At 52.1% G+C, this 23,955-nt stretch overlaps 1 protein-coding gene across 5 annotated transcripts in view; it reads left to right on the top strand.

Moving 5' to 3' along the window:
• CDYL (chromodomain Y like) overlaps positions 1 to 22,868 on the top strand; it is a 175,023-nt gene extending 152,155 nt beyond the window's left edge. For all 5 annotated transcript variants that reach the window (XM_072729209.1, XM_072729211.1, XM_072729213.1 and 2 more), the window contains 5 exons: positions 4,531 to 4,787; positions 5,708 to 5,880; positions 11,733 to 11,943; positions 20,168 to 20,311; positions 21,207 to 22,868. In XM_072729209.1, the coding sequence (XP_072585310.1) occupies positions 4,531 to 4,787; positions 5,708 to 5,880; positions 11,733 to 11,943; positions 20,168 to 20,311; positions 21,207 to 21,365 (944 nt within the window). In that variant the 3' untranslated portion in view covers positions 21,366 to 22,868. The remainder of the gene's footprint in view (positions 1 to 4,530; positions 4,788 to 5,707; positions 5,881 to 11,732; positions 11,944 to 20,167; positions 20,312 to 21,206) is intronic.
• Positions 22,869 to 23,955: the final 1,087 nt, after the last annotated feature.

The raw sequence follows: 23,955 nt of genomic DNA, 5'->3' as shown, positions 1-23,955 counted from the left end.
GGACGTGGCCTCCAGGCAGAAAGCCTGCTATGTTGTTGAGCTTGCCAGGCTTGGTCCCCTTCATGCTCAGAACGTGGTCCTGCCCTGCCCATGGTCCAGCATCTGAAATAGTTGTTTGGTGGATTTTTTTTTTTTTTACCTTTCGGTTTTCCACTTACGCGGGCAAGTAAGGAAATGCAGCTGTTTCTCTCGATGTTTAGAAGCAGAAGGCACATTTCATTTTTCGAGAGACATGCTTTTTGAAGCAGTGATTTCTAACAGATTAATAAACACATGTTTGAGGGTATCCTTTTTGTTCTTGAGCATGTTGGGAAAAAAAAAAAAAACATTTATTAGGAGAGGCTCTAAAATGGTTTTTCTGCCAGTAAATCCTAGGAAGGCACTTAGTAGTCTCTGAATCCAAATCCTTAAGAAACTGTCAGCTTGCTGAGAACGTTTGCTCCATTTTTTCATCAGAGCTGTTGGTTTAGGGAGTCACAGTAAATTTTCACACAGTTTACATGTGGAGGATATTTTTTCCCGAATCTCAGTGTTTACCTTTTAGATTGGTCATTAGCAGTTGATTCTGCACTGAAGCATACTACTTGCTGTCCCCAGATTGGCAGCAGGTGATCAGCTGTGTGACGTCGGGCAGGCCACTTACCTTCTCATCCCTCCGTGGAGGGAGCTGGGCTGATGGGACTTGAAGGGCCCTTCCATTCCTTCCTTCAGTGGATATTGAGTGTTCCAAGCCCTGAGGATACATTAGTAAATGAGACAGGCAGGGATGCTGCTGTCACGGAGCTCAGTGGAGTACAGCAACGACATAGACGCTACAAATAAAAAAAATCAAATGAGGAAGAGAAATACCTTTGGTGAAGGGAGCTGTGAGGAAAACATACAAGGGCAACATGAGTGGTGATGGGAGGGCCCATGTTAGGGGGTGCTCCTCAGAGGCTTGTCTACAGATGGGATGCTCGAGCTGCCATCCAGATGAGCAGAAGGAACCAGCCATTTGAGGCTATAAGGCAAGAACATTCTAGGCAGAAGGAGGAGCCAAGTGTAAAGGCCTTGAGGTGAGCACAAACCCAGAATGGTGAGAGACCTCCATAGCTAGGTTGTCATGAGTGAGGGGCTCAGGGGCACAAACGATGGCAGGGGGTGGTGGTGGGGGACATCAGGACCCGGCTCCTGCTGGCAGTCTGATTCTGATACTCAGTCCTGCTGTGACACTTCTCTACCCACATAGGGCACACAGTTAGATGTCACGTGGCCCCATAGGTAGATAACAGAGGGTTCCAGGAGTCCTTACTGGGGTGGGTGTGGTAGTTGAGGCCCTGGTGAGATCCCAAGGTCTGAAATCAGCAGGGACTGAAATGGCACCAGGGAGCCAGTGCAGTTTTAACAGGGAGATGAAGGCCAAGTTCAACAATCCTGGTCAGCATGAGCCAGCATGAATCCATATCCACATTTGCAGAACCACGGATAGCTCCATAGGACCTGTTGCCTCAAAGAAAAGAAAATGGGCTTTTTGTGAAGTTCACATAAAAAGACTACACGGACCCCATAGCCAGAAATCCCGCTTCTGGGGAAAGAAGCCACCAGGAAATCTGCCTGTAGAGTTAAGGAATGCACGCCTTTTAAATAGGGAAAGAAGAGACTGCGAGAAGCAAGAGCAGTTCAGGGAGGGGAAAGGGGCCCGATCTGAAGTCAGCAGGCTTTGTTTTGGCGGAAGGCAGCTATCCAACCCTCAGCAGACCATCCCCCGGGTTGCTGGGTCGGGTTGCCGGGTCGTTCTCCCTGTGTTCTCATACAGCACCAATTAATTCAGTTTGCAGTTAGTAACTCTTAAGGATCCAGACAGCTCTCCACCTGTTCTTGTTAGCACACTGGCCTGTGTAGTCTGCAAGAACCCCCTCCTCCTGGGCCCGCCGGAGCCTCCAGCCCGTCTCCGCTCGTTTTGCTTTTGTCACATCATCTTTCACCTCGGAGTTGGGAGGCCTCCAGGCTTGCCTGTCTGCACAGGATGGCTCCTCATGTGGTCTCTTTTAGGGCAGGGGAGTCACTGTTGTCAGCTGCCTTCTCCAGCCCAGCATCCTCTTACCTGGCAGTTGTAGCTCTGTGTTTCTTAAAACAGCATATTAATAGATTCTTGATTTGACCATGAATGGTTTTTTATTTAACAACTTTAACTGTCTTTCATTGTCTCCTGCAGTCTGGTTTTTTTCCCTTAGCACTCCAGTGACACTGCTTGCCCGAGTTTATTAATGGCTTCTCATCTCCCCTCCCATTGCCTCTTCTTTCTCCTTCGAGGGGAGCCTCTTACTGCCTTCCTGCCTCCCCACTGCCTCCTGGCCCTGCATGTGGTTCCAGCAGGCTTGCTCCTCACTCCTCACTCTTCCTTTGGAGCTCCTGCTTCTCAATTCAACCATCACTTCTGGGCACCAGCTCTACTCATCTCTACCCTGATTTCTCTCACCCCCATTTCTGGGCTCTGGAGCATCTACACTTGAGTAATAGCTGTGGATAAAATCACGTTTCTCCCTTCTCGCCCTCCCGCAGCCTACGTCAGACTCCCCTGTGGGTGCCCCATCTGCTGGGCACCCAGGCTCAGTGGTTTCAGGGTCATCTGTGATCCATTTGCCTGTTACTCAAGAAGTTACCTGGTCACGTTGCCTCTAGCTGCAGTGGAGTGTGTTGAGGATGGTGGACAGAGGGAACACCGTGGGGGAGGTTCTGATGAAGGAGAGGCTGAAAGTTAAGAAAGAGGGCCCTTACTAGCTTCCTCGGGATTCAGGACACCCTGTGTTACTGGCAACAGCAGCTTATCAAATGCTCTTTCAGTTGGCAGTCCCAGCATTGGAGTGACGGAGGCCAAGGTAATGTTAGTGTTTATTGCAGTGTGGGTCAGTAAAGTGGATCACGGAGCCTCCACTCAGTGGACTGATAATGCAGCCTTAGAAAAGACCGAGAGCTGACCTGCTAAGACAAGTTCTAAGATACTGTCAAGTGATAAAAGCGAGAGAGGACAAAATACTATGTCTACTAAACTACCACTTGTGTTTTCTTTAAAGGTGGGTGGAAATACTTATATTCTTACTTGCTTGTGGATACATCCAGACACTGTGGAAGGATAGCGGGAAACCAGACTGAGTGGTTACCTGGAGGGTGCGGGTCCTGGGCAGGGGGAGGGCAGGGGTGCTGGGGGGCCTCGTACCACACACCTTCTTACATCTGTAGGTTCTTGAACCTTATGCATGTATTTTAACCTCTTCCAAAGTTCCAAAAGACTGAATTTGTTTTTTAAAGAACCTCTGAAGTTTTTCTACCAATTGAATGTGAAAGTCGTTTTGTTTGACCAGGGAGATTATTTGACTTCTCTAGACGGCCATTCCTGAGTCTTTTCTGGTGGCTTTGGCTTATTTCCTTTCACTGTGGAAGAAATATTTCTGACCTATAATTCGTGTTCTTCCCCTCACAGAACTTCTACCCTTGCTAATTTTATGAGTTAAGCTTGATCCAATTTTCTTACATTTCTTTCCCTTTCTTCTTTCACCCAAGGCTCTATATATTATCAGATGTGATAATAATACTCCGACAATTCATATGAATAGGATGATTATAGTTCTTTATTAATATTTCAATTCTTGGGCGCCTGGGGGCTCAAGTCAGTTGGGCATCTGCCTTTGGCTCAGGTCATGAACCTGGGGTCCTGGGATCAAGTCCCAGGTGGGGCTCTGTGCTCAGGCGGGAAATCTGCTTCTCCCTCTGCCCCTTCCCCTGCTTGTGCGTGTTCTCTCTCTCTCTCTGTCTCTCTCCCTCTCCCTCCCTCCCTCCCTTCCCCCATCCCTCCCCCCCTCTTCCCCCTCCCTCCCTGTCAAGTAAATAAAATCTTTAAAAGAAAATACTTGAATTCTTACCCGGATGTAACTTGATAAACTCTGCAAAAGCATTAAATGAAACTCTGGCCTCTATTCTAAGAAACACTCCATTCAGAAGACCGCGTGTTGAAGACGCAGCAGCCACGGTGATGTGCTGACTCAGGAGGGAGAAGTAGCACAACACTTCATGTGGCAGGAAAGAGAATTGTCTTGAAGTGCTAGTTAGAAGGCTGTTTCTAAGAGGGGCTGGGCGGAGAGCATCACATCCCAGGGCAGGGAGGGAGCCCTCCCGAGAGGCTGGGGCCCCGGGGCCCGCAGGGGGCGCTGGGCTGCATTCAGAAAAAGAAATTTCAGCTGAATGGCAGGTAGCTTTGGCTCCAATAATGATATGTTTTGAAGCAATTTCCCTTTTGCGTTCCACTTCTCGAGCCCGGAATAGGCACTCTTCCTGAGGCCCACTCTCTCGGTCCCATTCTTTAAGAGTCTCAAAGTTTGTAGCTTTTCAGCAATCCATCTTTATTTATTTAGGAGAGATAAGCAAGAGAGGGTGATTTCCTTGTGAGATTGGAAGGAAAGCAAATGCCCTTAACAGCAGACCTTTGGCGGCCCTGGGGCGGGGGTGACTAGGCCGCCACAGACCACAGACCCTGTGATTTCACGCTCTCGGCAGGTTCGTCTCCGTTCATGGACGCGTTAACAGCCAACGGGACGACCAACATACAGACGTCTGTTACAGGAGTGACAGCCGGGAAAAGGAAATTTATTGACGACAGAAGAGACCAGCCTTTTGACAAGCGGTTGCGTTTCAGCGTGCGGCAAACGGAAAGTGCCTACAGATACAGAGATATTGTCGTCAGGAAGCAGGATGGCTTCACCCACATCTTGTTGTCAACAAAATCATCAGAGAATAACTCCCTAAACCCAGAGGTGAGACACGTTCCTTGGCCGATTCGTGCTTCGCGTTTCCCCGCGCGCCCGTTCCCGGGGCCTGCCTCGAACCGGTGCTCTCTGCGCCCTTCCTGCTGCGCCCTTGGCCTGCCCCGCTCGCAGGGGACCGGTGTCGCCGCTCCCCGCTGCAGGGCCTTCGTGCTCCTCGCAGGGAGCAGCTGGCGAGGTCGGCTCTCGGGGTCCAGGGAGCGGTGCTTGCACACGTTCAGAAACAAACCCTCGGGGTCTCCGGGGAAGTGCCGGAGCCGGCGCCGGGCGTCCTTACAGCCCTGCACGCCGCGGGTGGCTCATTCCCCCTGGGAGCGCCCAGGCCAAGTGCTTTCCAGACGAGAAAACCAAGAGTTCGTAGGTCTGGCCGGGCCCCGTGGCCAACCTGCTCGGGGCTGGCATCCGGTACACCTTTAGACTGCAGAGTCCCTTGTCCCTTCGTCCCTTCACTGGGTATTTGTAAATGCTTCAGAGGGATCGTGCTCTCTTTTCAGTGGCTTGTGCCCTTCTAGAACGACCCCTGCTGCTGTGCTCGCACTTACTGTGCTTCTGCACCAAACTGCTGGGGTTTCCGTCCCAGCTCTGGCAGGCGGGTGTTTAAAAAAAAAAAAAAGGGAAAAAAAAGCAGGGAACCCTAGTTTCTTTCAACTGGTTGAATGTGCCACCTGCTGTCCGAACTGTAGAAATGCCAAGTGGAAGTCCTGTGTCCCTTGCCTCGCCCGCCAGAGTCCCAGCGACAGGAAGCGGAGGTGACTCGGCCTCACCTGTCCCTGTCGCACACCGCCCCCAGCGTTCCCAGGCTGGCTACAGGAAAGAGGCTTCCTCTGGGGCCAGGCTGGCCGGTCGCAGAACGCTCTTAGGATTCTGTCTCGAGAATACTCTTTGCCACTTTAACTTCTGGTGACTTCCAGGTAATGAAAGAAGTCCAGAGCGCCCTGAGCACGGCCGCCGCCGACGACAGCAAGCTCGTGCTGCTCAGCGCGGTGGGCAGCGTCTTCTGCTGCGGGCTCGACTTTATTTATTTTATACGACGTTTAACAGACGACAGGAAAAGAGAAAGCACTAAAATGGCAGAAGCTATCAGGTATGCAGACCCGGTGTTTCCTCACGGCTCTGGGAGGGTCTTGCCTTTCGCGTACCCCGCACCCCCGACCCCCGCCCCAGAATAGGCTCCAGCAAGCCCGCCCTCCACTGAGACACCGGGATCCAAACTCATTAAATCAGCTGTCTTTCCTGTGGGCCTGGCGTCAAGTGCTGCTTGCCTTGAGCAAATCACTGATTTCAAGGCTGGCTCGAGCCCAGCGCGTGCTCAGGGAACGTTCCAGCGGTCAGCGTGGACAGCAGCACAGAGCCAGAGCGCCCGTTGTGTGTACCGTGAGCGGGTTCTGTCCTCAGCCCTGAAAGATGCATTGTCTTTCCCATAATGACTTACCGTTTGCTCGACTCTGAAAGACACTGGCTGGGCTACATGACACGCTGGTGCCATAACATCACATGAAAAGCGTGTTTTAGTACAAGCACCTTCTTGTGCAAGTCCATCCCGAGCTCCAGCGACCCATAAAACTAGACCCCGTAGGGTGAAAGTGAGAGTTCCCTTTCTCTCACGTCTTCCCCGCCCCCCAGGGACCCACCATTCATTTAGGTCTTCCCAGCCTTTTTCTAAACACTGTCAAGTACGCATTCCTTACGTATTACAGATAATATAGATTTATTTTTAGTTCCGTTAAACAAATGGAATTATACTGTGTGTTCTTTTGCAACTTGCATTTTCCGTTTAACCGTGTGACTTCAGAGATCCCCTGTTTGGGGATCTTTTACTGCCATATCATAATATTGCAAAAAGCTTCCCTAGAATCACCTGACGCTGCCATGAGCCTATCTAGGGACATATTCATTTTCCATAGTTTCCAGTGAGGAATAAACTGTAAGGATAATTTAAAATATCTAATTATTCAGAAATTAATTTTATTTGGAGTGAATGAAACCCAGTCACCAACCAGGAAGACCACTGTACTGCCTTAACCCACCTCCCTAAAATGTCATATCCCCGAGTGACCCCTGAGAACCCTCCCATGTGCTTTTGCCTTGCATGGGGTTCAAGAAGATGGGAACTTAGACACACAGACATGCAAAGTAAACTTGGTCAGATCTTCTCCAAATCCCCAGATACTTGGGGTTGAAGCTGAGCTGCTTTGGGTGATTATTGGGCCCTTTGTGGCTAAGATCCTGTGCCCTGACCCTGGAGGCACAGGGCTTCCTGGTCCCCCCAACCATCCCTATAGGTGCACGTTGAGATCAGTGGAAGTTCTGTCTTGGTGGTGCGGACTGGGGCAGAGGAGTCCTGGAACCCCATACCTAGGGGTGTCCAGGCATTGCCTTGGCCTTTGTTAAAATTGTTAAAAATTTTCAAAATTCGTATATTTTGTCACTGTATACAGATGCATGCATGCATACAACAGGTTCCTTCGTCTTTTTAAACATTACCACTTTTCAGATTATTATATGATAGTTTTTTCAAAAACAGTTTGAAGTTTTACAGTCTAATTAAGTATTGTCTAAGTATCGTCTCTGGTCTCCTACATAATTTCATACGTGTAGTAGACTGGACCATCTTTTTTTTTTCTTTTTTTCTTTTCTTTTTTTTAAGATTTTATTTATTTATTCATGAGAGACACCGAGAGAGAGAGGCAGAGACCCAGGCAGAGGGAGAAGCAGGCTCCATGCAGGGAGCCCGATGCGGGACTCGATCCCAGAACTCCAGGATCACGCCCTGGGCCGAAGGTGGCGCTAAACCGCTGAGCCACCCCAGGGTGCCCTGGACTGGACCATCTTATGACTCAATTTCCAATTGACCTTCTTGATCAATACACACAATTACTTGACTCAGTACCTCTAAGACAACTTGTAGGTATTCCTGATTATTAACCCATCCCATCCTTTTAGGATGAACTACGTGGGTCTAATTTTCATTTTTTTTTTTTAATTTTCATTTTTTAAATACAAAGTATTGCGCCTCAGGCGGTGACTTTGTAGATTTTCTGTAAGCTCACACTGACTTTACACATGATGCTGTGATTTGAGGAGCTCTGCCGTAAAAAGGGACCTGGATTTGTCAGCCAGTGCCTTCTGCATTCTGGCTCATTTCTCCCTGGAGACGCTTCCCTGAGCTCCACTCCTAAATCTCGCTGTCTCCACCCAAGCCTGGCCCACTCTTCCCATGTTGAATTGCCCTTGACGGTGGCTGAGGCTTCCATTGTGGGTACTGGAAAACATCCAGGAAAGATGGATGGACAGACCACATTTGTGGGACCTTTAGGTCACTGCAGGAGTTTATCAGACAGGTGCCCTCTCCCGTTTCTTGTCCAGACTGTCCCTTTCCTCACCCCCAACAAAAAGACCAAATCCTACTTTACGGAAACCCACTTGGTTCTTCTTAAAGTGATTTTTTTTGTCAATGTGAATTCCTCTTCATGTACTCTGGCAGGGTGTGACAATAATTAGTTATACCAGATTCACTTAACCTCCGCTCTTGCTCATTTGCATTTAAATTAATTTTTATATGTATAAGATGGGCTTTACACATAAAGCTGTATATTTGTTGCTGCCGTGTTGCTTGGATCCCTTAAAACTTTGGGGCGAAGGACGTCCCCGTGTCAAGTCTCCTCCATAAGAAGTGGGAAATGGGAAGCTGGGGCTCGGATGGGCCGGTCGGGTTCCTGCTACAGCGAGTTCGGTCCTGGGGCCGCAGGCCTAACCAGGGGCAGTGGAATCAAACATTCGGCACGTTGGTGACAAAAACACAGTTACTGTGACTCCATTTATAACATGAGGCTTTGGAAGTCTGTGGGAACCAGTGGCTCCCTCTTAGCCCCTGAAGGACCGGGAGGCTCCTCCCACAGGGGGCAAGAATCTTGCACCGCGGCCCGGACCCGGAGGCCAAGCTGGCAGCGACCTCTCCCCGTTGAGGCCTGTGCGGACGGTCACAGTGAGGGCAGAGGTCCTTTGAAACACGGCAGGGAGCTGGCGATTAGTGGCCTCGTTTCCTGTTGTTCCGAGGTGGTTTTCTCACTTTCTCGGTGACATCTATGAAGTAGTAAATGTTCTTCCAAAGAATGGGTGAGAAGTTCGCTTTTGTTAAGTTGTGTTTTCCACCTCCTCTGATGACCAGAATATAACCTTTTTCCTTCCGTGCCATTCCCGGCACAGCCTCGATAGCTCGGTTCACACTCACTTCCCAGGAAGCTGAAATTTAAATCCAGTGTGTTGCGTTGAGCACATTTGGACTCGCATGCGTTTTGCTTGAATGCATGCTCTAGATGCCCTGGAGGCAGCAGAGGTGCCTCCTTGAAGGCCACACTCCCGAGGGCAGTGTCCCTGGGCCCGAAGGCAGCCCCTGCCTCCCTGTCTCTGGTCCCAGGGTGGCTCCATACGCAGCCCACGTGGCCAAGCCTTTGTGGCTCTGCAAGTTTCTGCTAAACAGAAAAGCATCTTTTTTTTTTTTAAGATTCTATTTGTTTATTTGTTTATTTATTTATTTGTTATTTATTTATTATAGACAGAGAGAGAGGCAGAGACACAAGAGGAGGGAGAAGTAGGCTCCATGCCGGGAGCCCAATGCGGGACTCGATCCCGGGACTCCAGGATCATGCCCTGGGCCAAAGGCAGGCGCCAGACCGCTGAGCCACCCAGGGATCCCCCAGAAAAGCATTTCTATGAAGTTTGTTGTCGTTGTTTTCAAACAACAAATTTGAGGGGCGGGGGCGGGGCACGCTCATTTCTGACATCTCTGAGCTCACATGTCAGAATGGTCGCTGTGTCCTCTAAAAGAGGAAAGATGGTCTTTGCTCAGGTGTCCCAGAAGCAGCCACCGGTTTCGAATGAAGCTATCATCCCAAGCAAAAATAAAAATAACTTGAGGGGCGGGGGTGGGGAATCAACCTCAAACAATTCTCCAGGCTTTGATTTTGCAGTATCTATTTTAGAAGCACTTTTTTTTTCTTCTGTACAACGTGAGCAGGAGCGCTTGCTCTGGGGGGTGATTGATTCCTTTGACCATTTCTCTATAAAGTCACTCTCTTACTGCAATATGTGGTCATTTCTTTCATGTTACCCTGCCATCCCATTCATGGTTTCCAGATGTTGTTAGCACTGGTGCAGTTCCTACCGGGCGCCTGTCCACACGAGGCAGATGAAAGCAGGGCGACTCCAGGGCACCCGGGGACGTGTTTTGAAAACGTCTGCTCTGTATCATGGAGACCTTTTCGAGAGTCATCAGACTGAGCATAGAAAATGTATTTCCAAAAAAAAAAAAAAGAAAATGTATTTCCGTCATGTCATTGACCCAGAATCCTCAAGAGGTGGCACAAGTGAAGTAGCTTCATGTAAATTGTCTACATTATTTCAAGAATCCATTTAAAAGGTTGTCTGGCTCTCTTTGTATCATTAAAACCCAGAGTGATCTTTCTAACAATGCCTCAGGCTCCCGTTTAGAAAGTCTCACTGCACTCATTCATTCGAATGAGTCAATTCTCACTCAATGTAAAGATCCCACAAACCTTAGGGGACCTTGGGGGCTGGGCTGAGGTCTACACTGGCTGCAGGGTGCCTTTGAGATCACTCCCTGGAACTGGGCGTGCAAGCTGCCACATTCTGCAGTGTGTCCCCTCTTCTGTTCTTCACGCACACACACGCGTGCTCCCCAAACCTCCTAACCTGCCCTTTCCAAAAAAATATATGACCCCTCGTGTCACTATCTGGGGAAATGGGGAGAGCATTTAAGATGTTGAGTCATGGAAAAAAAAAAAAAGATGATGAGTCATGATTTCCAGAGATAATCTGAAGAGATGTGCTATAGCCTTTAAATTGCTGAATTGCAGAGAGCAACCAGATTGTTGATTCTGGTCCTAAAGATCGTGGTCAGGTTTAGAATTCTGTGATTCTGAGCTAGAACTCTGACTGCCTTAAAGGAATTCTCTTCTGTTTTTGTTAGTACATGTTTGTCCTCTTCACCATCTTAAATCCTAACAAGCAGCAACCTCTGAAAATAAGGTTAAAGTCTAGTGGGAGGAAGATAGCTGCACGTTCCCAGTATGGCATGGCACCAGCCTACTACCCTCAGTTGAAAAGCAGCTCACTTTTCCAGTCTGATCCTAAAATAAATCCCAAAATAGCATTGGCTCAGTTTTGTAAAACTGCACATCCTCTGTGAAGGCTTCCCTACCCCTGGTCTTGCTCTCCTTTGCAGCCCTGATGTGATTATGGTCGACAGCACACAGTGGGTACACAGTGGCGCACAGGCATGGGTCTCTGCTGCTTGCTGTTCTTCCTTGGATCTCCTGTCTTACACTAGCCTGGACGTTTCTTGGTTCTGCACCCCCGAGTCATTCCATCTAATTCTGGATACACTCCAGAAATCTCTGGTGTTTCCAAATAGTGAGTTGTCTGAAATTACGTACCAAGTCCAGACCCAGACGCCATGGGTCCTAACCCCAACCTCCTAGTCGTTGCTCAACACCAGACAGTCTTGGTAGGCCCTGTGCCAGGTTTCCTTTGGGAGAGTTCTAGATTGGTCATCAGAAGCCCACAGTGTTTATTGGGCTCCTTATGTCTTAAAAGGAAGAAAGGTTGAAGAGAAAGATGGATTGGCCCTGGAGCCCGAGCGCCAGCTGCAAATCCAAGAGCAGCCTCTGACTGGACTTCACCCACAGTCTTCATACAGGTCCTGTAGCCACCCTCTCAAAGCATCCAGGACACCTCTGGGCCCTTACACGGTCAATAAGTCCGTGGCTTGCTTCCGGGAGAAGGCCTTCAGCGAACCTCAGCTCATACCGATTTCTATAGTTCACCTCTTGGTTTATTGAACTTTATAATAGTAGATTTTTCTGTTGCTCAGATACACAATGTTTTGAGTAATTTCCCATTTATTTTTCATTTTAGAAACTTCGTGAATACTTTCATTCAGTTTAAGAAGCCTATTATTGTAGCAGTAAATGGCCCAGCCATTGGACTAGGAGCCTCCATATTGCCTCTTTGTGATGTGGTTTGGGCCAATGAAAAGGCTTGGTTTCAAACACCCTATACTACCTTCGGACAGAGTCCAGATGGCTGTTCCACCGTTATGTTTCCCAAGATTATGGGAGGAGCATCTGTGAGTATCTCTATTTTTAAAAATTATTCTAGAAAACTTCCTGAGGAAATCTAGTTTGGTCGTTGGTTTTCTAAATATATACAGGGTGTCATTTTTGTGGGGACTTCTATCAAATGCACTTGTGGTTCAGTTCTGTTCATTAACTCATATTCTTCATGAAATCATGGATTTTCATATTTTGGTTCATAGAACATTTATGGACACATTGCATCATTTCCTAGAGAAGGACTTTACTCGGTGAGCACTGATAGGCACTCGTAGTAAATACCCAGTTTGTAACCCAAACAGTAGAGTGTGCCATCAAACCATTCTTGGCCTGATAACTTAAAAGCCAATAACCTAAAAGCTGTACTTTTAAGGGAAAAAAGGCAAAGTGAGTCAGGATAAGAGAAGTCTTCCTGTGTGATTGTGGAGCTTTATCTTTTTAACTATTTAATCTATCCATGATAAGAGTGTTTGTAGCTTTTGATTTTTTTCAAGCAGTTACATACATTGTATTTCTTACTCCTTGAAGTAGGGCAAGTGGTGGTGTCTTGGGTTGGGGTCTCCACAAGCCCACCCTGAGGTGTGGACTTTGGCATGGTGGAGAAATATCAGATGGTCTGCACCTGTGGGCAGGGTGGCAGCAGGTGGGGAGCTGGACAGCAGAAGGCAGGCCCAGCGAAGCTTGGGCCACCTGTGGGGAGCCCTGGAGCACGTACGGCCTTGTCACGGTTGTCCCACAGTGGACTGAAATGGCTGGTTCCTTTATGTCCATCACCGCCAAGTGTGGGCTGCCCGGGAAGAGTGTCGTGACCGTGGACGAGGTGACTCTCTGCAGCAGGGGACGTCCCCGAAGGAGCTGATGGTGGCTGGCTGCTGACAGCTCTCCCACCAGCTGGGACAGCACAACGTCCCCTGGACGGGCCTCGGTGGCATTTCCCCGTGTCCATCACAGTCCACCGTTTGGCCTTTCCTATCCACCTTTCATACGCATTGTTCGGGGCCCTCTTCCCAGGGCAAGATGTGGAGGACAGGGATTAGCCACTGATGACTGTCGTGGGCGAGAACCGCCTGGATGTCAGTTAGCGGGTAAGCGTATGATGAGAACACGGCTACTTGCATCCTCTCCTTATCTGCGGTGGGAACAATCGCAACTTTACAGTAGAGGAGCCTGGCAGGCACCACCTTACTAAGGGCTCGGAGTTCCCAGAAATAAGGCCCGTCTTCAGCCCCAACCTGCTGCAACGAGGATGACACAGCATCAGTCCACCAGTCCTGCCAGGTGGGCATCACCTGCGTCCAGCCTGGAGAGAGCACTGGACAGGCCCGGACAGCGACAGTCTTTGGACTGTGAGCAGGGCCCTTCCAGAGAGCTGCTCGGTCAGAGACCTGGGCGCCGCCCCACCCTGGAGGGGACGGAGGGGCCCAGCACCTGTGCACACCATGGGGTGTCCCACGTGCTTTTGGGTCAGAGGAAGGACTTTTCTAGGAAGACAGTCGACCTTTGCAGACAGTTTGTGGCTCAGCTCAGTACCATGCTGACAGTCGCTTTCCGGTTTTGTTCGTTGTAAGAGGTCATGTGAGACGTTAACGTTAGAGACAGTGCTGGGTAAAGGGTGTATGTATGGTCTCCGTGCTGCCTTTATAATCCTTCCGTAAGTCTGGCAGGAAGTGTAGAGGAAAGAGGCAGGAGTTGAGTGGACCTACATAGCTCCAGTAGCCACCCCATCCTTGTCGTCTCCCCCCAGCCGCCCCTGCCAGCCCCAGTGGCCGTGCTGTGTGGGGAACACAGGTGTCCCCCCCGCCCCACCACTGCCGAGGAGTTGCCCTCGTGCCCCGTGGCCGCGGCTGGGCCAGGGAGCACCAGGACGTCCCCAGCGGGCAGCACAGGCCCAGGGAGCGTCCTAGCCTTAAGTTCCCTGGGACCCTTGCTGCGTCCGCTGGCCGTGTGTGCCCCTTGGGGACCTGCGGAGCCCAGTCTCAGCGGCAGGAGGCACAGGGGCCCTCGGATCACAGGTGGGGCGCAGGGGCAGTGGCAGGTGCCCCCGGCCTGCTCCCACCCCTTGTTGCCCAGTCCCGAGTGTTCTGGTCAGGGACATGGTACCGCGGCAAGGTCTGTGATGCCCTGTGTACACCGTCGCTCGGGAGAGGGTGCCGCCCCCAAGCCGGTTCCCCGCCTGCCCCTCAGACTGTCCCCAGCTCCGGTGGCCAGAGGACCCCCGGGCCCTGGGCCTGGTCCCCCGTCCTCTGGCCTGGCCTGCCCCTGCCTGCACACTGGGCCTCCTGCGAGCCTCGGAGCGTGGTCCTCATGAGGACCTCGGGCAGGAGGACAAGCCCGGACTACAGTAGGCATCTGTTCCCGTGAGAACAGTCGGCGGCCGCCACGTGGCCCACCAGCTGGTCTCCCCAGGAGCGTTGCCAAGCAGGCGGCTCGGCATCGGCGTCTGGCCGGAGGCTGGCTGTTCTGCGGTGACAGCGACTGAATCAGCCTCAGTGCACCCGAGCGCATGGACCCCTGCGTGTGCATCAGACCCGCGCGGGGCAGCCAGCGGCCAGGACTGCTCCTCCCGCCGCGGGGGTCGCCGGTGTGACACAGACGTGGACCCAGTTCCCCAGCCACCACAGGCCGGGCCCCCGGGCCCCCAGCCTTCCAGGCCCCTGAGCAGCCAGCCAGGCTGTCGCCGCTGCCCTCGGGCACCGTGTCCCGATTTGAATGCGCTTCTCCTTCCGCGCCAGCTGGTCCGGCACATCCGCTCTGGAGTGTTTTTCTCCGTCACTGTCTGGTCCAGCCCCTGCCCACGGAGGCTCCAGGGCCCTCGCCGCCCGTGTTTCAGCTTGCAACCCCCGGACTGAGCCAACCCACCCACGAACCCCGCTTGCTCATCAGGACTCCCCGAACGGCTGCAGGTGGGAGCCGAGGCGGGGGCCTGGGCCAGCCGCCCGTGCGCCCACCCTGCCCTGGGCCGTGTGTGCCTTATCCCGGGTGCGCGCCCTACCAGGGCAGGCCCGATGGGACGGCTCTCGGCCGACGTTTCCGACGTGTGGTCGTGGGTCCCGTGGCTGGGTGTCCGCCTCCGCCCGGGCTCAGGAAGCACTTCACAGTTGTTTCCTAAAAGACACGCTCTTCTCTGCCGTGAGCAGCGCAGCCCGGCTCAGAAGCCCGGGGGCCTGCCCTGGTCATCTCTGGCGCGTGCCCCGGGCTCCCTGAGGCATCTGGTCCTACCCGCTCGGCCGGCGGCTCGGCAGCTCTGACACTTCAGCTCCACCTGGCCTGGGGACCAGCACCCCCCCCCCCCCCGCCCCCAGGAGCAGGGTCGCACCATCTGCCGGACGCTTGCCAGGGAGGTAAACCTTGTATCCCAGCAGAGCTCCGGCCCTGTGTCCTGGCTCTGAGTCCGGCACCCTTGTGTCTTCGTGCAGCTCCTGGGACGGAGGAAGCAGGTGACAGGCCTAGCGGCCGGGAGGGGAGGCAGGGCAGGACTTCGGGGGAGTGGGCCGTCTTGCAGGGGGAGGGCTCTGTGTCGTCTCCAGCCAGATGGCAGCGCTTGTTCCACTGGGGACAGAGGGCACAGGAGTGTGCGGTTCAGCTTGGGGTGTCCGCCTGAAGTCCCTATGCCTGGTTTAAGGACCTCCTCCGCCCGCCCCTCCCCACGCAGCCCAACAGACCCTCCTGGTGGCTGACTTTGTCTGCAGCTTGACCACCCAGATGATAAGCGTGGGTCTGGATCTGCGCCTTCTCTGCCTTCTTGCTACCCCGGAGCCCCTCTGCCTGCATCAGTGACAAAGAGCAGCTGCTGTCCCGCACCCGCGAGGGTTTTAGCGCTTGAGCCCCCACCAGTGCCGGGCACCCCGGGTGCTCTGCTGGCCCGTGAGGGGGGCGGTCACCGGGCAGCCCGGGAGCGAGCTTGCCCCGAAGCCCCCTCGTCCCCTCTCTCTCCCATTCCCACTCGGGACGGGTTAGTGTTCCTGGAAGCAGAGGCTGGGGGTTGGGCAGGCCGCCCACCGGGTCAGCATCTTGGCGGGGCAGGGAGGAGGCGGACTGGGCTGAGGGTGAGGTGAGGAGTGGTGCCCCCGGTGCACAGGCGCCCCGGAGCGGGCGTGGCTGTGGGGGGGCCCCGGAGGGGCCGTCCCCGAGCCCCCGGCCAGCAGCAACCGGCAGGCACATGCGTCCGCCCTGGGGAGGGCTCCGTGTTGTGCGGGTGCAGGGTGGGCGCCCGCCTGTCGGGTCCCCCCGGGGCTGGCAGCAGAGTCGTCCTCAGGGCAAGTACGTCAGGTCCCTTCTGAGTCACTACCGTGGTAGGTTGCTTGCTAGCAGTTCACTGGTCGTAGAGACTCCGGAGCGGGGTGAAAGCGTCCTGCGCGTCCTGAGGCCTCGCTGGAGATGGAAGTGGAGGGGCTCCGTGCCCAGGCCGCGGGAGCCGGGCCGACGCCCGAGTCACGCAGACGCAGGAGCCGGCCGCGGGGCACTCCCAGCCTGACGCTTACACGCAGTTCGGGCAGAGACCAGAGACCTCCTGGAACTGGAGCCCTTGGGCCGGGGTCTGCTCCGGGCTGGACGGTGGCGAGCGGGACGGCGGACGGACGGACGGACGCCTGCCTCACCCAACGGTCTGCGAGACGCGCCCCTCCCGGCCGCCTGGTGGCCTCCCGGGGTGCAGGGTTCCCACGGGGCGGTATGTCCCGTCGCCCCCTCCCCGCAGGCGGCCGCCGGGGTCCGGGGGCCCGACCGTCCCACTGAGGCGACGCCGGTCGCAGGACCGGCTCCCACCTCGGGGCTCTCGGGCCCGGTGCCTCTAGCGCCCGCCGAGAAACCCTGCCCGGAGCAAGAGCGGGGAGCGGAGAGTCCGCTCGAAAACTGCAGACTCGGGCCTCCCTGTGGGGGACAACTGATGCCGCCGGCCTGCGTCACGCCCGGACGGCTCTCATGGAAGGGCCCAGGGAAGGCCCTCCGTGAGCCCGGGGAAGGTGACCGACCCCCCGGGGAAGGCCCTCTGTGAGCCCGTGGAAGGTGACCCCCCGGGGAAGGTCCCTCAGTAAGCCCCATGGAAGGTGACCCCCCGGGGAAGGTCCCTCTGTGAGCCCGTGGAAGGTGACCCTGCGGGGAAGGCCCTCCCTGAGCCTCTGGTGCGCGCGAGCTCCTGGCAGCCCAGGCAAGGCCCCGGCAGGTGGGCTCGGCACAGGGCGTGTCGCGCTCTACACGGGGCCCCGTCCCGGCCCAGGAGGGCCTGCCCCGAGCGAGCTGCGGAGCCTCGCCACAGGCCGGACTGCTCTTCTGGAGCTTGCTGCGCCCCGTCCCCAGGAAGCTTTCGGGGCACGCCGCATTCACCGTGCTGGGGCCCCGCTGACGCAGCTGGCAGCTCTTGCTCCGGCGGGTCCCGGAGAGGCTGCGGCTCTGGGCTCGAGGGCCCGGAGCTCCCCAGGTGGTCGGGTCTCCCCACCACACCTCCTGTGTGGCCTTTCCGGCCGAAGGAAAAGGGGCCCCTGCTCTTCTCCGGCGTCTCTCACTCGGCTGTCTGGGGAGTCCCATTAGAACTTCTTACAAACACTAGGCCATCCTGGAACCAAAAGGCAGCCAGTGAACCTCCCGTGACCGGATCTTTGCAAATCCGTTTCTCGAGCAGAAGTTAGAAACCTGTCGTGCTCAAGCTGCTGGAAGTTGAGCATACTAGCACGTGCTCCTTGAAATTGTGCACATCGGATCTCCACGATCTTACGGTCTTACCCGTTGACCTATAACTTAAACCAGCTCCCTCCCTGTCCTTGCACGAGGAACGTTAACAACCTGGAGTCGGTCCTACTTTTGTGCTCTTGGGTAAAGTCAGAAACGCCCTCTTGTCCTGCACGTAGAACAGAGCAGACTGAGGAGGGGAAGACTCCGGGGACAGCGGCCGTGGAGTTAGCCCGGCTCTGGGAGGAGGACCTGGGGCAGTGACCGCTCACCGCGTGGCGGAACTGACTGCTCTGGTGGCCCGGCTGGCTAGCACAGGACGGGCCTGGGGACAGGAAAGGGCTGGGGGACGGGGTAGGGCTCTGTTCTACCTCCAGGGGGCAAAGAGCAGTATTCAGAGAGGCGGCAGGGTGGGGGCAGCCCCATAGAGGGGTGGAGAGGGAACCCGTGAAGGAGACTCCCTCCCCACGCCCCACTCTCAACCGGCTCCCGTTCGCATCCCCCCGCCTGAGCCAAGACCCTGTGGTCCGAGCTGGTCTTAAGTGACATAATCTGGTGTTGTCTTCACTGTGTGTTGTGAGTAAAAGAAGCACAACTTAGGAAAACCAGTGAGCACTTCCCACCCAGTCATTGTGTGAGCGCTCCTGTCCCTCTTCCTCGAGGCATTTAGATCTGTCTTCAGGAGAACTATCTCACCAGCTAACAGCAAGGTTAAGTCGGATTTCTAAACACATTGTTTAGACCTTTTCGTTGAGAAGAGGGTGTTTCGCACACAGGTTTTCGAGTAGAACATCTCCAGACTGTTCAAACATTCATGACTTTGTTCGAGACTTGGCACAAATAACAGATCCACGTTGGGGCCAAAATAAGTCATGAGTGTCACGGACCTTGCAGTCCTCGTGGGGACCCAGCTCTCCGCCCTGCTTTCCGTCCTCTGCCTGCGTTACAAGGGTAGTGAGCGAGCCCGGACGCTTGCTTTACCTGCTCTTTTTCCTTGGGTGCCGTCCACACTGTGCATTTCATGTGCAGAAAACGTCTTGATGCATTTACGGGGGACGCACAGGTCGACTGAGAGGGATACTTGAGTAACCGTAAGGCCTTCCCATAACAATATATTTACCTCTTTTGGAAAAGGAAGGTCACGTCCCAAGAGTGTGCTTTACCTGAAGCCCAGTAGATTATGGTCAGGCCCTCATCGTGACCTTCCGAGTGTTTGAGGTTAGCAGTCGGGGAATTGTCACATCGGATCAGAACCTATCCTTGTCACTTAGGTTTTCTCCCTATTTTGGTTATCCGTGAGCCTGTGATTTGAATGAGAGAAAATCTACGCACATCGTGTTGAGACTCTAAGTGAAATAGAATCCAGGACAAAGTTAAGATCAGTTTCATGTATGTGCACATACACACGTGTCCATATATACTTCTTTTATGCAAAAACAAATATTTCCTCAACTGAGCCATTTGAAATAATTATAGTCAGACCCTTCTTTTAAAAAAGAAAAAACAAGATTTTCTGTACTTATTTGAGAGAGAGAGAACAGGGCAGAGGGGGGTGGAGAGAGGGAGCAGCAGACTCCCCCCTGAGCACGGAGCCCCACACGGGACTCAACCCCAGGACCCTGGGATCATGACCTGAACCGAAGGCAGACGCCCAAGCAGCAGAGCCACCCACGCCCTAGTCAGACCCTTCTAGGAAGCCTACAGTAGTGGTCATTTTGGATGCATTCAGGTGCTGAATAGTTTCTGTAACATCCAAGTGGTAAAATGTGGCCAAGTCATACTCCAGCAGAAACATTCACTGCCCTTAGGACATTGTCCGTGAATACTGAGAAGTCTCCATTGGCCTCTCTCAGATCTAGAAAATACCGAGTAGTAACTGTGACTGATTTAGATCCCTAAAACTACAAATTTTCTAGCTTTGCTTATGCCTCAGTTTCCCAGGATACTGTTTTGTGTATTAAATGACTTCACATGTGGGCTGCTGCTGCGAAGGAAGAGGCAACTGGAGAGGGGCCCGCCAGTAGCTTCAGGCTGACGACAAGTTGACCTGGACCCCTAGGGACTCAGTCAGTTGGGCATTTGCCTTCGGCTCAGGTCGTGATCCCAGGGTCCTGGGATCGAGTCCTGCACCCAGCTCCCTGCTCAGCGGGAAGCCTGCTTCTCCCTCTGCCTCTGCGCGCACTTGCTCTCTCGCTCTCTGTCGAATAAATAAAATCTTGGAAAAAAATAAAAAAGGACACCTTCTCTAAGGGAGATTTCTTGGTCATGCCCACGTGATTTTGTATTACATCATAAAATAAGCCTTTTACCTTTCTTTTTTCAATTGCCATTTAGTATATTACCTGTCATGCGTAGTCACTCGTGCCTCATTGGGTTTATTCTCGGTGCGTGGGCTGCAGAACAGTGCTCCTTAGATGGAACCAGGGAGGAAGTGCAGCGCGTGCCTACCAGGCCCCACACGTTCAAACACCCGTCCTCACTTTGAATATGCTCTTAGATGAATTTTCAGGCCGGGTCTTGTCCGCCTGCCTCTCGCTCACATCTCACACCAGTATCCACTCTTCTTGCTTTCAGGCAAATGAAATGTTGCTCAGTGGACGGAAGCTGACGGCGCAGGAGGCATGCGGCAAAGGCCTGGTGTCCCAGGTGTTTTGGCCAGGGACCTTCACCCAGGAGGTCATGGTTCGCATCAAGGAGCTCGCCTCCTGTAATCCAGTTGTAGGTGGAATTCATTCTCTTACACACGTTACCTTTTTTTTTTCTTCTTCTTTTTACTCTGACCTTTCCCCCAGGGAGCTCGCACATGTAACGGTGTCTTCTGAGGCCCCGACCTCTGCTTCCGCTCAGCCGTCTGCACGTGAGATGCTGCCAGAGTGGAGGCTGATGCCACTTTGCACATGTGCTTGCCTTACCTCCCGGTTGCAGGTGCCTAGGAATGAAAGGGATGCATTTCAGTCAGATTTAGTAACTTCAAAATGTCCTAGAAAACTCTATAAACATCATCAGTATAGTTCCTTCTGTTTCTAGAGCTTTTCTCCATGACCATGTCTGCTCCCCTGTCCCTTACAGCAGGTGTGAGCTTTGGTTTAATCCATTGGGTAATACTCAGCCTTGTAACAGAACTGCATTTAGCACCTTATAAGATGAAATGTTATTTAATATCAGTTGACAGGACTCCCATCTAGACTCGCCCTGACATAACAGCCCTCGTTACTGGTACTGCATTTCGGTCAGCAAATCCCCGAGCAGGGATTGGTGGAGTGCTCACTGAGCATCCCAAGAGCTGACGTCCGCCCAGGGGCCAGCCCTGCAGCAGCACCAGGGGACCCGGGCTGCTCGGTCTCCGTGCAGAGGTGCCAAGGTACGAGAAACGTAGCTCTCCGGATGTAGCTCAGTGGCTGTTTTGAAGTTGAGAATTTGCCTGGTCCCTAGTGTGAGCGTACGTCAGACTTAGCTCAGACCCGATACGCGCTGAGAAAAACTGGTGGCCTTTTTAAGGCTTTAACAGGCAATTACTCAAGTGTGATAAGTGCATCCATCAATGTGGGGACAAATAGAGCCAGTGCTTGCGGACGCGCACCCTTGCTGACTCACTGCTCATCGTTTGGTCCAGGTGCTGGAAGAATCCAAAGCCCTTGTGCGCTGTAACATGAAGATGGAGCTGGAGCAGGCCAACGAGAGGGAGTGTGAAGTGCTGAAGAAGATCTGGGGCTCGGCCCAGGGGATGGACTCCATGCTGAAGTACCTGCAGAGGAAGATTGATGAGTTCTGATTGGCAGGTGCCTGCTGGTGACACTGGAATTATAGAGCAGGACATCTGCGGTGCCAGGTTGCCCTTCTCCATCCTCACCGCCCGAAACAAGTTCACTTTTAGCTCATGCTTGGAAGCAGGACTTGCAACATCCAAGCTATTTATTATCAAGGAGTTTTTAAGTACTGTAACTTTAAAATAAATAACTACAAAGCTCCTTTGTCCAAACGTCATTATTTTATACTTAATATACACACAAGTATAAAAGTATAATGGTGAGCTCTAGACTGCTCTTTGAAGCTCTAATTTTTGTTATCTTTAGCTAGTACTGTATAAAAAAAGAAACGAAGTGTGTTTTGCTGGTTTTGGGTGGCAGAAAAGTCTGGAATAATGTTTGTTTTCCTTATCTTTTTTCCTTCTAGAACACAGAATCTAAAGAGGTGTTAGCCAGCCTCATCTCCCCTGCCCCAGTTAGAGATACAGAAAGATCTGAGATGTGCCTTTGTCTCCAGAAAGGTACAGATACCTCAGAGATGGAATGTCCTAAATCAGAAGTAAGACTTATCGTGTAGGATAAGTATTTCTGATGAAAAACCCACTGACGAACATACCCTTAAACTGAAGTACACTTAGGATTCATGCTGGAAAATCCATTGATTCTTCCTTTTTCATATGTCCAGTTCTTACCCAGTTAACATGAAGAAACCACTGTCTCTCCAGAAGAAAGCTTGTTTTGCAGTATTAGTGAATCACTGAATAGCTTAAGTATGAATATCTAAGTTATAAGTTAATCTTAGTGGATTTTAAAGAGTTTTTCTGACCCTTTTGAAAAATAACTACATAAGTGCTTCTTGTTGCTGGGTGAGAAATACTACTTTATATACAGTTTTGGTTTTTCTATTTGCAGATATGATTGATGTATTACACCAAAAAAAAGTATTTTTATGTTTATAAAGTGTAATTTTTAGGTTCACTTAGAATATATTTTATTTAATAAGTTAAAATTCTTTTGGCACACTATTAAATGCAGAAACTCCTTTTAAAAGAAAAAAAAAAAAAACTACCTTATATTCATTGTTTAATGTTCCCGGTCTCTGCTTTCATGTCTACGCAATATGCGGAGTACAGTGTGGTGTCCAAGAGTGCCCTGTGTAAATAGACATTCACATTCCTTTCAGGAGTGGGGACTGATTCCTGATAACAGACGCCTATTATTAGTTAGGCTTCTGGGCTTGCAATCATATTGAATGTATGAAGAATGAAATAAAATCAAAACCTTATTTTTGTACAGTTTGGAAGTTTATACTTAGAACCGACCACCTCCCGGCCACGTGGAGAGCTGTACAGTGTGTAAATCTGCCTTTACCTTGGATTGGTTGGTGCAGTATTTTTGCATCTGTGGGACCTACTTTTTCGTTCAGTAGTTTGAACTATATATAATAAACTGTACAATCTGTAAAGTTTTTATAGAATAAATATTCAGCTGTGAAAACTGGTTAAATAAAACTAATATTTCTTAACACATTTGAAACGTTTGTCTCGTTCTTCACTCCTGAAGTTTCTCGTGGGATGTGCAGTCATTTTCGTGGGATACGCACGTGGGCATCCGTACAGGCTGGAGGGTTAGGAACACCTGTGGACCGCGCCCGGAGAGGAGCCGGAAGGTGACAGATACCGTCCTTCCAGCCACGCCCACTGCACTGTCCCCAGGCTGCCGCTTCTTGGGCTTTGTCCCCATGTCCTCACTCCTGTGTCGGGTGCACATTGCTGAGTACATGGCTGACTCCTGCCTGTTTCTGAAATTCATACGTTGTGTCTCCTGTAAGCCTCAGTGACTAATTTAGCATTAAGAGGCTTAGAACTTAGTCCTTCTCTGCCCAAACCCACAATGTGGGCGTTTTCATTCCTGTTAGAGAACGTGAAGTCTGAAACACCCGACGTAGGGGGAGGACCAGGCTTCCCACCTGGGTCGGTGTGGCCAAACCAGGATTCTGGCGGCAACCCCGTACTGTGTGTTTCCTAGAATTTACAAAGAGGGAACTGATTCAGCCGGGTTCCCTCCAGGTAGAGACCTGACTACATCCTCCTGGATTTTGCAACCTCCGGGCCACGTTGACCACATTCTGTCTTCTCTGAAGCAAAACGTTCGTGTTCCGACTTCTGGCGCACGAGTCGAGCCCAAGCAGGAGGAAGAACTGCTACTTTAAATCCTTATGCTTGTGCCCCGTGTGGGTGAAGGTGGCAGGAAATGCTGTCTTTCAGAGCGGCGGGAGTCTAAACTGGTTCCACTTCGAGGAGAACGTGACGGGATCTAGCAAGTGCACGTAGGATTCATCATGGGCAGCCCCAGTGGCGCAGCGGTTTAGTGCCGCCTGCAGCCCAGGGCGCCATCCTGGAGACCCAGGATCGAGTCCCATGTCGGGCTCTCTGCATGGAGCCTGCTTCTCCCTGCCTGTGTCTCTGCTACTCTGTCTCTCTCTGCATCTCTATGAATAAATAAATAAATAAATAAAATCTTTAAAAAAAAAAAAAGGATTGATCATAAGGAATGAACCCTTGCAGGACATACGAGAATAAAGATACATAATGCAATGCAGTTCATCTCAGGATT

Source organism: Vulpes vulpes, chromosome 12 (assembly GCF_048418805.1).
Source record: "Vulpes vulpes isolate BD-2025 chromosome 12, VulVul3, whole genome shotgun sequence".
NCBI lineage: Eukaryota > Metazoa > Chordata > Mammalia > Carnivora > Canidae > Vulpes > Vulpes vulpes.
Note: the sequence above shows the minus strand (reverse complement) of the source record. Positions and strands in the feature narration are given on the sequence as shown.